A 15,944-nucleotide genomic window follows, 5' to 3' on the forward strand; every position below is an offset into this window, starting at 1 on the left:
GTTCCCGGTGTGCGAGGGGAGAGTGGGGAGGAGCTCGGCAGCTCCAGGGCTCTCCTCTCCGTGCCAGCCCCGCGTCCGGGGACGCTTGGCTGCGTGACGCCGAGGGCCTGCGACTCCACGCTCTTGTGCAAAACCTCCCCGCTCACTGGGTCTATCCGAGGCCGAGCCGTGCTCTGGTCCCAGGGGCCCTGCAGCTGGTGTCCCACGAGCAAACACCACGGCCTCCGTGCTCCTCACTGGGCTTAAGCCTCGAACAACAGGGCTGAGGTTTGGAGGGATTTTACATCCGGGCTGTAGGGTTCCCTGGGCACTCGTGGGACCCTAGAGAGCGGGTCCCCTGCCTTCTCTGGGCGGTTATGGTGGTTTCCCGAGCCTCGCTGCCACCTTTCCTCCTGTGCTGCTGCCAATGAAGGCAGAGGCAGGACGGCTTCAGCGAGGAGAAAGCAGAGGGGCTGACACGGGGCACTTTGAATCGTGGAAAGCTTGGGGTAGAGCCGCTTCTCTAGCAGCAATTCTGCTGACCTGGCAGCACGGCCCAGCACCCTGCCCTGTGACCCCCGCGCGGGTCACGCTCGTGGGAAGTCGCTGGCTGGGCCGGGACTTGCCGGCAGACGGGCCCGTGGAGCAGATGTGCCAGCCTTGCCCGCAGGCTGTGGCTGCTCCACCCGGCGCGGTGTTGCCTGCTCTTTTGCAACCCCGGGTTTCTGGCAAGTCGCTCAACCTGCCTCTCCTTTGCAGGGCAGGCTTAGCAGCTCCGTGGGGTGGCTGGCAAGCCCCGGGCATTCCCCGCCTGCCTGCGGGCAGCGATGACAGCCACCCGCCCATCTCCCCATTCGTTTGCTGTGCTCTGCGCAGGGTGGGGAGCTGGGTTTCTTCAAGGGAGGCGTGGAGCTGCCACGGCACAGGGCAGGGCACCCAGGAAAGCCCCATGATGTGCAGGACTGAAGCCGCAGCTGGGTGGAGACGGGGTGGGGCGGGGAAGTGCATTCCCCAGCCATGGGGGAATCCCTCGGCACCAGCCTTGACCTTCGCCCTGGGAGCTTGCTCCTTGCTGCTGGCCAGGCCTAACTGCGGTGTCCCGTCAGGTCGGGATTAGCAATGCTTCCTGCTGGGAAGTTCCCTCCGCTGCTCCCCGCGTTGCTCCATCGCCCTGGGAGCGGCGGCCGCATCCTGCCGACAGGGCTGGGAAGTCTGCGCTCGGGTCCTGCACCCTCTGAGCGCTGCTGCGTGCCAGAGGAGGGGTCCGAGCTGCGTGTCGTCTTCCCCTGCCCTTCCTGGGGGGCTCGTAGCTGTTTGCGCGGGGCTGAGTGCATGACCCGGGGGCTCGGGGTTCCCTTCCAGCCCCCCAACTCTGCCGCACCTCCGTGCAGAGCTGCCCAGGTGCATCTGGGTGTCGGGTGGGATTAGTCGCACCGAAGCACGTCCACGCTGCACGGGGGCCTCCCCTTGTCCCAGCCCCGTACCGCAAGGCTGGGCAAGGGGGACCCTCGGGGACTCCTCTGCTAGCGCCTGGCTGTGCTGCCAGCGGGCATCTGATTCGGCCTCCAGCTGCCTGGGAGGAGGCAGGTCCCGGCACCCGCCAACTCCCCAATACAGTCAGGATCAGCCCTGACAAACCTGCTTTTCTGCTGCCTCCCAGCCGGCTGCATCCTGCCAGTCGGTCTCCAGCCGGAGCCGCGCACGGAGCTCGGGGCAGGTCCTCTCCTGGACAGGTAGGGCTGCCCGCGCTCGCTCGCTCCCCCAGCCCAAGGGGACGGACGGACAGAGGGCAGCGGGTCGCATCATCCCCCTGCTGCCCCGCACCTTTTGTCAGCCCAAGTGTCCCTAGGGTCCTGGACGGCTGGGGGTGCGGGGTGGCCCAGTGCCTTGCTAGTGTGTGGTGTGGCGCAGACGCAGAGCTGAGAGTGTCCGCGCGCCCGAGCAGAGGGACATCCCCAGGAGACCGGCTTGTCCAGGGGAGCTCGGGGAGCTGATGTCCCTGTCTGGCCCCTTGCTCCCAGCGGCCCCGGGGACCACCACAGCTGCGCAGCCAGCTCCCGAGCCTCGGGAGCCAAACCGAACGGTCCCTCCGGGAGCTCGGCGCAGGCGGGGGCCCCGGCAGGCAGCCGCTCCTGGAACGAGGAAGCTGCTGGGCGCCTGGGGAGGTGTCGGCCGAGGCGCACCTGGGCTCTTGCTCCTTCCTGCCCCGAAGAAACAGCCACGCAGGGATGCTCCTGCTCTGCTGAGTCCCCGCGGGACCCCGGGGCTGTCCTGGGTGCTCCTGTTGCCAAGAGGCAACGAGAGGTGGGCTCGGCGATGCAGGTGCCCCTTGGCCCTGATGTGCCGGCAGGTGCCCCGGGCCCAGCTGGGCTGCATGTGCCCGTGCACCGCCAGCCAGGGCCCCCGTGTACAAAGGTTTCTGAATCATCCAATTTCCTGGTGGAGACTTCCCCCATCTGCCCCTTCCACCTGCCTGGACTTTGTGCCCGAGGGAAAACAACCCTGGCACCAAGACCTGCCGTGGTCGGGCATCTGCTCAGGAGCAGGCGTTGCTCCAGCTCCGGGGCGCGGGGCTGTTGGCAAGAGGGGAAGGCTCCGCTCTCCCAGGTGCTGGTCCCGTGGGTCACTCGAGGGGCTGCTCTGGTCCTGGCACTGCCGTAAGCGGCAGAGGACGGGCCTGGGAGCCTGGGCTTGTGGACGGCACGCTGGTTTCTTGCAGCAATAAGGGGGCTCTTCTTCTGCAGCTTCTGGGGCTGCTCCCTCTGTCCTCTGCCCGCCAAACATCCTCCATCTCTCCTCTCCTCCCCGCACGCCCGGTGCTGCCAGGAGCCCGCCATGGCAGCCGCGTGCCAGGCCGACACGGAGCTCCGGGACCTGGACGAGGAGCAGCTCTGGGAGATGCTGGAGAGCCACCGCTACCGCATCGTGCGCGGCGTCTGCCCCAGCCGCCTCACCCCCTACCTGCGCCAGGCCAAGGTGCTGGACCAGCTGGACGAGGAGGAGGTCCTGCACGGGCCCCAGTTCACCAACAGCGCCATGAGAGCGGGTAAGCGCAGGCGGGCGAAGGGGCGGCACGAAGGGACCAAAGAATGGAGCGCGGGGGGATCAAACCTGGGAGATGCCCCGCCGAGAGCGGGCGTGCCAAGTCTTGCCCCCGACCCCATCCGCTCTTCCCTAACCTGCCCCCAGGCCACATGCTGGACCTCCTGAAAACCCGTGGTAAGAACGGCGCCCTGGCCTTCCTGGAGAGCCTCAAGCTGCACAGCCCCGACACCTACACCCTCATCACGGGGCTGGAGCCCTCCATCAACCTCAACAACTTCAGTGGTAAGTCCCCTACCCCTGCCCCCAGAGCCGCCCCCGAGCCAGGCTCGGGCGGGGGTGCCGCCAGGTGTGGAGAGGTGGGGGAGCGTGAATGGGCAGCGGGGCAGAGCCAAAGGGCCAGCAGCTTTCTGGCAGATGCTGCTGATTGCCCGGTCTGCTCCCCGGTTTGCGGGCGGAAGTGGGCTGGATGTGCCACGAGTCCGGGGCATCACGTGGTAGCACCCGAAAGTCCCCTGGAAAGAGCATGCATGCACCGTGCAGCACCTAGCACGGCGAGGTCTGCCTCTGGACCGGGGTCTCACGACTGCTTCCCTACCCCTCGTGTTCCCCGGGAGCTTCGCCTCGCCCCGTCTCTTTGGGGAGGTCCGTCCGTGGACAGGGGCAGGCAGAGAGCCAGGGGGCTCGGGCCGAGCCAGGGCACGGCGGGGACCGTGGCGGGAGGGCGCAGGGCGGGTTCCCTGTGAGCATGAGCTGTTCCCGTCCTGCCGCAGGCCTGGTGGAGAGCTCGAAGCTGACAGAGTGCCTGGCGAAGGCGGTGAACGGGCTGCAGGAGGCAGTGACGCAGGAGAAGCAGCAGAAAGCCTCGCTGCTGCACCGCTGCCGCCAGCTGCAGGAGCGCCTGGCCCAGCTGGAGGCCGAGGGCCAGCACCTGCGGGGCCTCCAGGCCGAGCACGACCGCATGAAGCGGGAGCTCAGCACCCACTTCCACGAGGTGCTCAAGCTGAAGGACGAGATGTACAGCCTGTCCATGCACTACACCAACGCCCTCAAGGACAAGGACCTGGCCATCACGCGCTGCCGGGCGCTGCAGGAGGAGGTAGGGACCCCGCTGCCTGGGCCGTGCCCGCCCCGCCTGGGGCTGGGAGCACCAGGACTTCCATGGGAGACCAGCTGGTCCCTTCTGCGATGGCTCTGGGCACTTGGAGGCATCCCCGGAGGGCCTGTGGCTGCAGTGCACTGAGCGCATCGGGACACGTTGCATGCAGGAGGGCGCGGGCTGCAGCTCCCCCGGACCAGCGCTGCGGGTGCAGAGCTGGCTTCGGAGATCACCTTGGTAGCCCGTGTCTCCTGGATGCTGCTGGCTTGGGGACGGACGCGCTTTCCTCCCTGTGCCAGCACTGAGCAGGGCCCGCGCCCAGGGAGAGGGCAGGGTGAGGAGGTGGGCAGCATCCTCCAGGTGCAGCCTGCTCCCAGGAGGCGCAGGCCACGTCCTAGAGCCGTGGCCGGGTGTGACAGTGGGGGTAAGGTCTCCGCTCCCTGTGCCCACACAGCTCTACCTGATGAAGCAGGAGCTGCAGCGTGCCCGCGTGGAGTCGTACTGTGAGCGGGAGCGTTCCCGGCGGAGGAGCAGCGACCTGCAGCCGCCGGCCGACGAGGTGCTGGTCCTCAGGGAGGAGAACGAGAAGCTTCGGTCCATGGTGGAGCTGGAGACGTTCAGCCTGGTAAAGCCGACCCCCACCTCGCACCCTCCAGCGCTCGGGCAGCCGGCCCTGCGGGGCCTGGTGGGAAGGGGCTTGCCAGCTGCTTGTCTACCCCAGTGGTCCGTGCACGCCCTACATTGACCGTGTTGTGCTCCCGGCACAGGTGCAGAAGGACATCCTGGAGCAGAACCTGGACGAGGCCCTGGAGGGCAAGCAGGAGCTCCTCGATCGCATCCACTCGCTGCGGGAGAGGGCTGCGATCGCCGAGAGCCAGCGCAAGCAGGTAGGAGCCCCCGGTGCCCTGCTCCCGGGCTGCAGACGCCAGTCTGCCCGCAGGTGACTCCTGCGCTGGGCAGCGGGTGAGCGGCTGCCGCGAGGTACGGAGCTGCTTCTCTTTGCTGGCACGCAGAATGCAAACCCTGCCCTGGGGGGTCCTCCAAATGGCCTGCCGGGAGGGTCTGGCTCTGGCTCTGGAGCTGGGTGTGTGCTGGAGCCCAGTGGCAGCGTCCGCGGCCCTCGGTGCAGACCTGTGTTCTGCAGGGCTCCGACCCCTCGGCCGGCTCCCTCCTGACCTGCCTCTCTCTGTCTGTCTGCCCAGTACTGGGAGGAGAAGGAGCACACCCTCTTCGAGTGCCAGAAGATGCGGGTGGATTGCGAGATCTACAAGGAGAAGATCAGTGCCTTCCAGGCCCAGGTGGCAGAGCTGCAGAAGGAGCGAGACCAGGTGTGCGTGCCTGCAGTGCGGCCGGTGCACACACATGCACATGTGAACATACGTGCACAGCAGGCAGCCACGGCCCGCTGACTCTCTCTCCAGCCCCCACCGTGGGATGGAGCTGAGTGGCTCCGTGCCTTGGCCACACGGTACAAGCCTGCCCCTCCACCTGCATCGCTTTGCCCCCAAGGCCCTGACCTGTCCCCCTCTCCCCCTGCACCCTCAGGCGTACAGCACGAGGGACGCCGTGCAGCTGGAGATCTCCCAAAACCTGCTGGAGAAGGACGCGCTGCGCAGGAAGGTGTTCGAGCTGACGGACCAGATCTGCGAGCTCAGGAAGCGGGCCAGGGAGCAGCAGGCAGAGCTGGGCTGCACAGTGCCCACGGTGAGACCTGGGGGCAGCCAGGCAGCGTGGCACGGGCTGGGCATGGCCCGGGGGCAGGTTGCTGACTGGGAAACCTGTCTGTGCACTGTTTGCTCGGCAGGTGCAGGAGGAAGCCCCCGCCAGCCTGGAGCCTGGGGAGCCGTGCCTCCGCAGGAAGCAGCGGCTGGTGCGTATGCACGCCATCTGCCCCAGGGATGACAGCCGGAGCAGCTCCCTGAGCACGCTGGAGGTGCGGGGCCCCCTCTCTTCCCCATCTGGGATTCCCCAGCAGCTCAGGGCTCGCCTCCACGGGTCTCACCTGGCAGGGGGGAGCCAGCCGGACAGGCACTCATGCCCCTGCGCCTCCCCTCTGCAGCTGTGGTCCGACCTGGGCGCCCGGTGGAGCGGCGAGGTGGCCGACAGCTTCCGGTCGTGCAGCCCCATCCCGCCCTGCAAGCACTCCCTGCAGCGGAGAGCCACGCAGGACTACCTGGAGGGCTCCTTGTCCAGGAGGTAGCCGGCCCGGGACACCCCCTCTTCCTGGGGCCTTCTGCCCGTGGCCGTTCTGGGGTGCCACCGCCCCCCAGGCCCCAGAGCAGACCGGCACTGCTTGAGGTCCATCCGGGCTGGCACATCTGGGTCCTCCCTCTGTCCAGATGTGCCTTGTGACCCGAGCAGCAGGGTGATGGGGAGGGGGGCTCTCTCCTCCGCTGCCTCACCGGCTCCCTCTGCTCTGTGCCCTGCAGCAGCTCCCTGGACTTCCTGGAGGTGGATTTCAGCCTCTTCCCTGCTGAGAAGGCAGAGGACCCCCCGGTTGAACACGAGGCGGCTGAGCAGCACGGTGGGTGTCCCCCTTGCCCCACATTTCTGCTCCTGGGGTGGGAGAAGAGGGCATCCTGGCTCCCAACCAGCTGTGGCTCCCAGTAGGATGGACGAGCTGGGCTCATCCGTGACCTGGAGCAGGGCGTGCCCGCCCAGCATCACTCGGCACAAGGCATCCCAGGGACCGATGCTGGCAGCAACTGGGGATGTAGGCACGGGGAGATCCGAGTGCTGGGCTCCTGCAGGGGCCCTGCGTGCTGCGGGTGGGGGAGCCGCAGTGGGGCAGAGGGGAGGGGGACTTGCCCCTCTGTCCCCACCACCTCACGCTGCCTTTCCTTTCAGCTGGTGGCTCCCCATCACCCAGCCCAGGCCCCTCCATCTCCGAGAGGTACGTTGCACTCGGCCCTAGGGCAGCCTCTGTCTCTGGAATAGGGCGGCATCCCTGGGCACTGGTACACATGACCAAAATTTCCCTTTTTTGCAGTTTAATTGCATCACGTTTTACACATGCAGGATTTTTTTGAGATGTAAATGAGTGTTGCAGTGCGAAATAAACCGCATCCCGCTGTATTTTAGTTAGCATCAATGCAAGTTGCAATGACGCGGGCATTGATGTGTCGCATGTACGTGGTAAGTCATGTACACGGCTCGGCTGCCCCTGGGTCTCTGGCATTTGGCTTCTGCCAGCTGAGCGGCTGCCTCAACCCCCTGTGACGCCCCCGAGGGCTGAGCTCCATCCTGCCTACGCTGGAGCCCGCTGCCCTCTCCTCCTCCCCGTCCGGCGTCGCTGCCAGGGTTGCACCGGTCACCATGCAGGAGCCCAGGGACCTGCCTAGGTCTGATCACCTGGTGCTGGCTCGATTTCTCGTGCCTCTCCTGCAGGCTCCAGATCTCTGCGTGTGATGCTTCTCGGGCATGCTGAGCCTGGAGCCGAGCCAGGCTGCGCCTCTGGGATGAGGGCTGGCAGCTATGGGAGAGCTTCCCGGCTGCATCGGCCTGCCCCAGGCTGCGTGCTGCTGGCCGCAGCCCCGAGGGTTCGTCCGAGCGGCTGAGCCCTGCGGTCCCCGGCGGGCGGGGAAGCCAGTAGAAGGGGTCTGCAAGGAGCTGACGCTCGGCTTCGGCTGTCTCTGCTGCTTCTCACGAAGGCCCCTTCCCCCAGCATGCCTATGCGCCGGCGGCCCGCCCGGCGGATCCTCAGCCGCATCACCACCATCGCCTTCCAGGGCACGGCTCTCCTGGACCAGATCAGCGTCATCGGGGGCAACCAGACGGGCATCTTCATCCACCGGGTCACCCCGGGCTCGGCTGCCGACGAGATGTCCCTGTCCCCAGGCCACCAGATCATGGTGGTAAGGCCCCGCACTCCTCTTCCTCCTGCCCAGCCCTCGTCCTGTGGCCTGCCGTTCGGATTTGTGGGTCCCCCTCGGTCTCGGGGGGTGCGGCCCCAGCCAGCCCATCTCCGTGCCCTTGGCCCTCCCTGCAGGTCGACTACGAAGTCATGGACCCGGCGTTCAAGGCCATTCTGGAGGATGCCACGCTGGAGGAGGCGCTCTGGGTCCTGGGGAGGGTGAACGGTTTCTGCTGCCTGTCCGTCAGGAGCAACATGGAAGGTAACGGCTGGCGCCCCCAGCACACGCGCCGGCCCCCCAGACTCATCCCAGGCATTTCCTGGGGGTCTTCGTGGTCTCCAGGCCAGCAGGCAGGAATCCTGCTGCTTTGCCCTTCCTCCCGTGCCCATCGGCTGCTCAAGTAGGGTCTGCTAAAGCCACCCAAGTGGTGCTGCGAGCATTGCCCCTTTGTCCCAGTGCAAATGGGGTGGGGGATTGCAGCCTCCTGCCCCGCTGTTTGCATCCCTCCCTGCTGCCCCTCACTCTCTCTCTCTCGTTTCAGGCTACAAGAAGCTGGTGAACGACCTGGAGGAGAAGGTGGTGACCTCGGGAGACTCCTTCTACATCCGGGCCAACTTGGCGCTGGAGGGGAAGGCGACGGGGGAGCTGCAGGTGCAGTGCAATGAGATCCTGCACGTCACGGACACCATGTTCCAGGGCAGGAGCCGGTGGGGCGCCAGCCGGGTCAACCCCTACAGCATGAAGGACGGGGACGCCGGCACCATCCCCAACTACTACCAGTGAGTCCCCCGGGCACCGCGCAGTCCCCATAGCCCCCTGCATGCAGGCCAGTGCTGGCAGGGAGAGGCCCCATCGCATGCTGCCCAGGTGCAGCCGGGAGATGCCTCTCACCTGGCCTGTCCTCCCAGCTGCGTGGCTGTGATATGGCTCCCAGGGCCTGCAAGTCCTGCCTTTCAACTCCAGCACCGGTCACTGGCATCTCTTGCAGTCATGCCAGAGACGGGCACAGCCCCAGGTCCTCCATGCACCGGGAGGTAGCAGTGATGTTGCCAGAGGGCCCAGGAGGCAAAGCTACAGCCCCCGGAGAGCTCACAGCTGCTGGCTGTCTCCTTCCCCGGGTTGTGGCTAAGACCTGGCGCTGTCTTGCAGCCTTTGCAAATGCCCCGAGGGTCTCAAGGCCTCTTTCTAGCATAGCCCATCCACACCTGGGTTCTGCCGGGCACCTTTCCAGCCCAGCCCTGTCCGTCCCAAGCTGTCTCTCCCTCCCGGTGAGCACCTGCCTGCAGCCTGGTCCACATGCCTGCTGCGGGAACAGCCCCTGCCTGGGATTCCCATGCCCCTGGGGTGCCCGCTCCTGTGTCCCACATCAGCTCTACTGCCTTAATGCAGCCATGTCGCTGCTCTCCGTCTGCAGGGCGCAGCAGCTGCTCATCGCCCTGATCCAGGACATGACCCAGCCCAGCGTAGCGGCTCGGAAGGTAACGGGGCAGAGGGCACCCCGGGCACAGCCTGGGGGAGAGCAGGGCACTGCGAGGGACAGTGGCCAAGGGAGGAACGGCCACACCTGGGCTGAGCGCTGGGGTGGGTATCGTGGGGCTCACGGGGGGCCCGGCAGGCGTTCGTCTGCAATCGGCTGGGGGCTGCACCGAGCTCTCGTCTCTGCCCGCAGCCACCCGGGGTGCAGGCCAAGCTGGTGCGGATCGTCAGCACGGACAGGAGCAGGATCAACCCTCTCTGGTCATCCATCGACTGTGGCACCGACGACCCCAGCAAGCCGGACGGTGCGTGGGGTGGGCTGGGGGTGGGGACCCAGGGGGGAGACGCTGGGAACACTTCCCGTGGCAAAGGGGCTTGGGCTGGTCCCTCTTGGCATAGTGCCTGCCCTCCCCACCTGCCCCCAGGTCGCTGCCAGCTGCCGTGATGCTGACACGAGCGGTCGGCTGCCCACGGTGCCCTCAACCCTGCAGGGGATGCCCTGACCACCCTGCTGCCCCCGTTGTCGCCTGTGCAGCCAGCCCCAGGATGTGCCCCAAGGGAGGCAGCTGCTTCACGCTGATGCCCTACACGCTGGTGAGGCCCCACAAGCCGGCGCGGCTGCGCCCCGTCCTCTGCGTGCCCACGCTGCTGGGCCAGGCCCTGAGCGACAAGCTGTGCCTCACTAAGACCTTCGAGAAGTGCCCCTCAGGTACGTCCTGGACACCTCCTCGTGGCAGCAGGGGCTGGGCTGTGCCCAGCACCGGCTTGTCACTCCCATGCCCATCACCGCTGCCTGGGCGGCTCTGGGGGCAGATCTGGCACCCCCCATGCTCTCTTCTGCCCTTGCAGACGTCCTGAGTGAGGCCGAATGCCCGGCCACCCACAGAGGCATCGTCCAGGGGAAGAGGGCACCGAATGGCCGCTGCGGTATCACGCGCCAGGCCCTCCAGGTGCTGACGGAGAAGGTAACGGGGTGCAGGTGCAGAGGCAGCAGGACTTGGTGTGTAGGGGGGAGACGGTTGGCACTGTCCCGGAGCTGGGGAGCAAAGGCCTTTGGGTCTGGAGGCAGAGGTGCTCCTTCCTGCTGCCCATCTCCCCACGGGCCGGTGTCCGTCCCAGGGCACCCGACCAGGCAAGTCAGCGTCCAGGTCCCTCGCTGAACCCCGGCACGGCTGCTGTCATCTGCAGGGGCAGCCCCCTGCCCGGTGTATCTGCGTGGGTCTGAGCCGCTCTTGCCCTGGCTCCCTCCAGAACGTGCACGGCCTGCTGGACGTGGGGCCGGAGAGCGTGCGGGCCCTGCACGCCATGGACACGTACCCCATCATCCTCCTCGTCACCCTCAGCGAGAAGAACGCCAAGAAGCTACGGTAGGTCCCTGCCTCCAGCCCCCTCGCTGCCTCACGCCGGCGCGACAAGAGTGGCACGGGTCGCGTGGCCCGAGGGGCTCCCCCAGCCCCGATCCCCTCATGCCATCAGGGTGCAACCTGAAGCAATGGGGCCAGGGTGCCTCTGCACACTGATCCCGCCGCGGCCCGGGTGCTCGTCCGACCGCCCGCCCCTCTCTGCTTCTGCTCCAGGAAGGCCTTGCAGCGCCACGGGGCGACGGAGGAGCAGCTGCTGGAGGGCGCGCGGAGCCAGGAGGCCCAGCTGGAGAAGGCGCCCTGCCTCCACGGCACCATCACCCCCGACAGCTGGAGCGACGTGGATGGCTTGGTCGGCTGCCTGTGCGCAGCGGTCGCCGACGAGCAGAAGAAGGTGGTGTGGATAGAGCAAGACCTGCGCTGACCCGGGGAGGCAGCCGCAAACCAGGGGCTGGGAGGGGGTTTCCTGGGGGCTTCTGGAGGCTTGTTTCAGAGGAGGGTGAAGGACCTGTTCGCTAAAGGGTTAAAGGGTGTCGTGTCTGCACCCCCCATGCTCGTGCCGGGTGACCCCTCGCCTGGCTGCTCTCTGCTCCCCGTGGCAGGGAGCCCCCGTAACTCTATGTAGAGTGTTTCTGACTTCAGCTCCGCTCCCCTTTCATATGGGGGTGGGCGCCTCGGCAGCGGTGCCCGGGTGCCAGGGCAGCACCTGGCATGAGCAGGGCTGCCCTGACTGACGTGGTGCTAGGTCTGGACCTGGCCGGCCCCGGTGCGGCCGGGCTGTCCCCTCCCATGGCTGGGGTCTCACTGTACTGGGTATCCCAGGCTCCTCTGATCCCTGCAGGCGGGGCCCGTGCATGTCGGAGGCTGCAAGTTCTGTTTGTTCGCTGCATTAAACCTCGTTACTGACTGTTGTCGCGGGCTCGTCTACAACGGCTGGGCCCTCGGCCCCCAGCCCCTGCACCAGCCCTGGGCGCGGGGGGCTGCAGGGACCCCACTGCTGAGGCTGGGGCGGCTCCTAAGCACCCCACCACCTCCTGCTCTCAGCAAGAGGCACTGACAAGTGCACAGCGCGGAGATGCAAATCGCCCAGAACGGATCGGTGCCCCTTTTCCTTCTGGGACTTTATTGAGAAGACCGCGTTCAGCGTGGTCGATGCCCAGCTGCGGGCAGCACTGCATGCTCAGACCCTTTGAACCTGACACATTTTTGGCACAGACTATGCCCCAGTCGTGGCATGGGACCAGCTGCACCCTGTCCCCACCCGGTGCCGGGGAGCATGCACTGAGCTCTGGAGCAGCTGCCGGGTCGGACACTTAATGTCTCTTTGGCAGAAGCTAGGAGCAGGGTTTGGGCAGAGGCACCGGGCGAGCGGGGCCCGTGGGGGGAGCCGGGGCATGGAGGCAGACGGGCTCTCGGGGGGAGCCGGTGGCTCAGAGCTCATTGTAGAGCGGTTGGCACGGTGGGCTCAGCTTCTCCTCCAAGACGCCGTCGGGGGCACACACCCACGGGTCCTGGGTGTCCCACTGCCACTTCACCAGCTGGGCTCGAAGCACCTCCAGGATCTGGGCGTAGCGGGGGTCAGCAGCCAGGTTGCAGCTCTCGGAGGGGTCGCGGCTCTGATCAAACAGCTCCCAGCGGTCCCGGTAGTAGTACTGGTGCAGGGTCTTGTTCCAGTGGGTGGGCTGGCCGGCCCGCGTGCGGCACAGCAGGTCCTGGAAGGTGGGCGAGATGTAGAAGTCCTGGTCGATGGGGAAGGGCATGCGGTAGTGGAGGTTGTGGACCAGGCGGAAGTGCCCGTGCTGCACGGCCCGCATGGGGTAGTGCATGGTGACTTCGTGGAGGCTCTGGCTGCTGAACGCCGTTGCCCAGGCCGGCTCCGATGCCAGCGCCGGCAGCAATGACTTCCCGGTGAGCTGCACCTGTGCAGTGCCGAAGATGCTGTAGCTGGGGTAGGGGATGGAGAACCAGTCCAGGAGGGTGGGCGTGAGATCTGGGAGGGGAGACGGAGGGTGAGTCTGCTGTCAGCCAGGGCGGTGCGTGGCCCGGCCAGAGCCCAGCTGCAGGGAGAGGGTCCCCAGTGGGGCTCTGGTGCAAAGGCCTTGGGACCTGCCAGTCTTACCCAGCAGGCTGGCATAGGCCTGGCTGACCTGCCCCCAGCGAGCAGGGTGCTCGGGAGAGGAGACGAGCAGGGGCTCAGCCGTGCCCGAGCGGTACAGGTTGGTTCTGCCGCTGGGGAAGGGGATGCCGTTGTCGGAGGTGTAGATGACCAGCGTGGAGTTGAGGAACCCGGCGTGGCTCAGCTCTTCCAGGACCAGCCCGATGCCTGCGTGCAGAGAGCAGAGCTGGGCACGCGCTCCGCAGAGGTGCAGCCCCCACCTCCTTCCTTCCCCCGCCGCTGAGCTGAGGATGGATGCACAAGTCCCAGCCCTGCGTGCCCCGTGCCCAGGCCCGCTGCCCCGCCGCCAACCTTGGTCCATGCGCCCGATGGTTGTGTACTGGGCGGCCAAGTCCGCACGAGCCGCAGGAGTGTCTGGAACGAAGTAAGGGACCTGCAGGGAGGAAGCAGCAGCAAGTAAGGGCTGGAGATGCCAGGGGAAGCAGCGTGGGGGTATTAGAGCCAGCAATGTGGAAATGGGGACAGAGCCCCTGCAACCCAGCAAGCTTGGCGGGTCTTCCCACCTCCCACCCTGTCCTTACCCCTTTCCAGCATCGCCTCCCAGCAGGAGCCCAGCTACATCCCAGAGGGCTGGGAGCCGGCCTCGGGGCAGCTCCCGACAACCTCGTCCTACCTCCACGTCCTCCGGGCGGTACTGCTGGGGCGTCCAGTCGGGGATCCAGCCCATGCCACTCTCGCCGTTGCCGAACTTCTCGCAGAAGGGCCCGTACTGGGGCTGAGAGTGGCCGCAGCGGTGGGGGTCGTGGAAGGCGACGTACAGGAAGAACGGCCTGGACGGAGAGCGAGGCAGTGACCGTGTGTGATGGAGGCCCACGCGGCTGCACAGCCCCGGGCCACTCCTGACCCGGCTCCAGCCCTCCATCCGGACCCGGTGGTGCAGCCAGCTTGGGCCACCTCTTTATGCTGATGCCAGCCTGGGGCAGGCAGGAGTGAGTTCACCTGGTTTGGGATGTGCTCGGATTTGGAAAGAGGCTTTCCCACCTGTAAAGCTGGGTCCCCTGTGCCCAGCCGAGCTGCTGGCCTGGGCTGTCCCCCTGGGGCACACGCTGGGACGTGGGCATCAGGCGCATCCTGGAGCAGGACGCAACGTCTCACCTCTCATCCTGGCTCCGGAGGAACTTGCGCACGAGCAGCTTGATGCGGGTGATGTTGCGGCCCACCTGCAGCACCGAGCCATTCTCCTCCGTGTAGGCAAAGTCGAAGGGGTACACTGCCTCCGGCCCCACGTGCTTCTTCCCGATGATCCCTGCAGCAAACGCATGGGGCAAGCAACTGCCTGAGCCCGTGGCCGGAGCGCCAGCTGCTGCCCAGCCTCCCCTGGGGACCGGGGAGGCATCGTCTTGCTCCGAAGCTACAGCAGTGGCTGGCAGATGCCCTCTAGCTATCCAGCCCCAGGCTACCCAGCAGCTGAGCAAGAACCAAAGCACCTAAATCTTTTCTCTATCAGCATAGGACCCTCCACTGCGTGTGGCCCTGCTGCTGCCCCCCTGCCCGTGGCTGTCATACAGAAGCAAAGCTGGAGTTGAGCGTAGGATGTCCCAAGGGCAGCTGGGCTCGGACGCGGGCCTTGCCCTGCTGTCCTGAAGCCACAAAGTAGCCCTGACCTGTCCAAGGGCAATCTAGGATAAACACCCGCGCGGGTGCCCGTGCATGAGCCGGTCTCTGGAGGGGGCAACCGGGGAGCATCGGAGATGCTTCAGCAGCAGCTGGGCGCCTGTTGGCCCCTGGCTTGCCGAAGCCTGGCCAGGACTCTGCCGTACTTGGGGTCAGGAAGGCATTTTACCCCTGCCACGGACTGGTACAAACTGGGGAGGGGTCTTAGGGACACGACCTCTTGAGTAATATATTAGCAACCTTTCACAGAAGCAGGGCGTTGTGCGGTCCCCCTGCCTTCCTTGCAGCACGTTCGAGCGTGGTGTCAGGGTTGATGGTGGTTTTACAAAGAATTTCGATTATGGGCTGGTTTGATCGTGCCTCAGGCCAGGGTTGGATCAGACCAGGCCTCTGCAGCACCCGTCCAGCCCCGCGGCTCTAGGAGTTTCTAAGGCGGGTTGGGGGGAGCAGGGCCAGCGCTGCCCGCTGCTCCGCTCCCCCGCGCCCTGCCCCAGCTGGCTACCTGTCCGGATCCGCGCCTGGCCGAGCAGCAGGGGAAGGCTCTGCACCTTGTCGAAGGAGTTGAAGTGGTGCACGTCCTGGTGCAGCCCGTACATCCCGTTCTGGTGCTGCGAAACCGAGGCCTGAGATCAGCTGGGCTGGCTCACGCCCCTGCCCCCCTCCTGCCTGCACGGTGCCAGCGGGACGGCCGCCACACACCAGCCTGGGCCAGGAGCCCCCAAGGGAACAGTTAGACAAAGCCCTCGGGAGCCCTACCCGACCTGGGGTAAGCCGGTCAGGATGCTGGCCCGGCTGGGGGAGCAGCTGCTGACGGAGGTGAAGGCGTTCTGGAAGACGAGGCTGCGCCGCGCCAGCGCGTCCAGGTTGGGGGTGGCGATGGCCGAGTTGTTGTACACGCCGCTCTCAAACCCCCCATCGTCCGCTGCACGGGGGAGACGCACATGGGGTCAGGGGGGCTGCCTGGGCACGCGGACCGGGGTGGGGGGCAGTTGGCGGAAATGCTGCACCCGGGCTTGGGTGCTGCCCCCCCCCGGGCCCGGGGCTCGGTTCCCTGCAGGGAGGTGACTCCGTGCCGGGCTGAGTCAGGGCTGATGCAGCCGCGGGGCCGGGCCGGGCCGGGCCGGGCCGGGCCGGGGCAAGGCAGGGGTCGGGGCGCTCACCCACGATGAGCAGCGCGTTGCGGGCGGCTCCGCCGGGCACCGCCAGCATCAGCAGCGCCAGCGCCAGCTGCCCGCGGACCCGCATGCCGCCGCGGGCCCCGGGCTGCGTGCGGGCAGGCTCCGGGCGGAGCGGAGCGGAGCAGGGCGAGGCGCTTCCAGCTCCGGCGGCGGCGGCTCCTCCTC

General features: G+C 66.9%; 2 protein-coding genes across 3 annotated transcripts; one reads left to right on the plus strand and one right to left on the minus strand.

Moving 5' to 3' along the window:
- The first annotated feature begins 54 nt into the window (after positions 1 to 54).
- CARD14 (caspase recruitment domain family member 14) lies at positions 55 to 11,722 on the plus strand. Its single transcript, XM_019488664.2, has 20 exons — positions 55 to 3,025; positions 3,169 to 3,306; positions 3,795 to 4,120; positions 4,575 to 4,745; positions 4,888 to 5,007; positions 5,323 to 5,448; positions 5,666 to 5,824; positions 5,925 to 6,053; positions 6,180 to 6,316; positions 6,550 to 6,644; positions 6,968 to 7,013; positions 7,785 to 7,974; positions 8,109 to 8,235; positions 8,516 to 8,753; positions 9,389 to 9,452; positions 9,644 to 9,755; positions 9,986 to 10,159; positions 10,300 to 10,415; positions 10,702 to 10,817; positions 11,028 to 11,722. The coding sequence occupies exons 1-20, from the start codon at positions 2,815 to 2,817 to the stop codon at positions 11,233 to 11,235; spliced, it is 3,003 nt and encodes a 1,000-aa protein (XP_019344209.2). The 5' UTR covers positions 55 to 2,814; the 3' UTR covers positions 11,236 to 11,722.
- A 191-nt stretch (positions 11,723 to 11,913) lies between these two features.
- On the minus strand, positions 11,914 to 15,930 carry SGSH (N-sulfoglucosamine sulfohydrolase). Of its 2 annotated transcripts, none has more exons than XM_059731954.1 (8): positions 15,762 to 15,930; positions 15,363 to 15,523; positions 15,104 to 15,209; positions 14,083 to 14,233; positions 13,601 to 13,757; positions 13,279 to 13,360; positions 12,931 to 13,134; positions 11,914 to 12,801 (listed from the first exon to the last, which is right to left on the minus strand). In XM_059731954.1, the coding sequence occupies exons 1-8, from the start codon at positions 15,844 to 15,846 to the stop codon at positions 12,242 to 12,244; spliced, it is 1,506 nt and encodes a 501-aa protein (XP_059587937.1). In that variant the 5' UTR covers positions 15,847 to 15,930; the 3' UTR covers positions 11,914 to 12,241. The 2 variants fall into 2 exon arrangements, with proteins under 2 accessions (XP_059587937.1, XP_059587938.1); XM_059731955.1 differs by having other exon boundaries at positions 12,250 to 12,801; positions 12,959 to 13,134.
- Between the last annotated feature and the right edge of the window lie 14 nt (positions 15,931 to 15,944).

The sequence above is a fragment of the Alligator mississippiensis genome, chromosome 8 (genome assembly GCF_030867095.1).
Source record: "Alligator mississippiensis isolate rAllMis1 chromosome 8, rAllMis1, whole genome shotgun sequence".
In the NCBI taxonomy this organism is placed as follows: domain Eukaryota; kingdom Metazoa; phylum Chordata; order Crocodylia; family Alligatoridae; genus Alligator; species Alligator mississippiensis.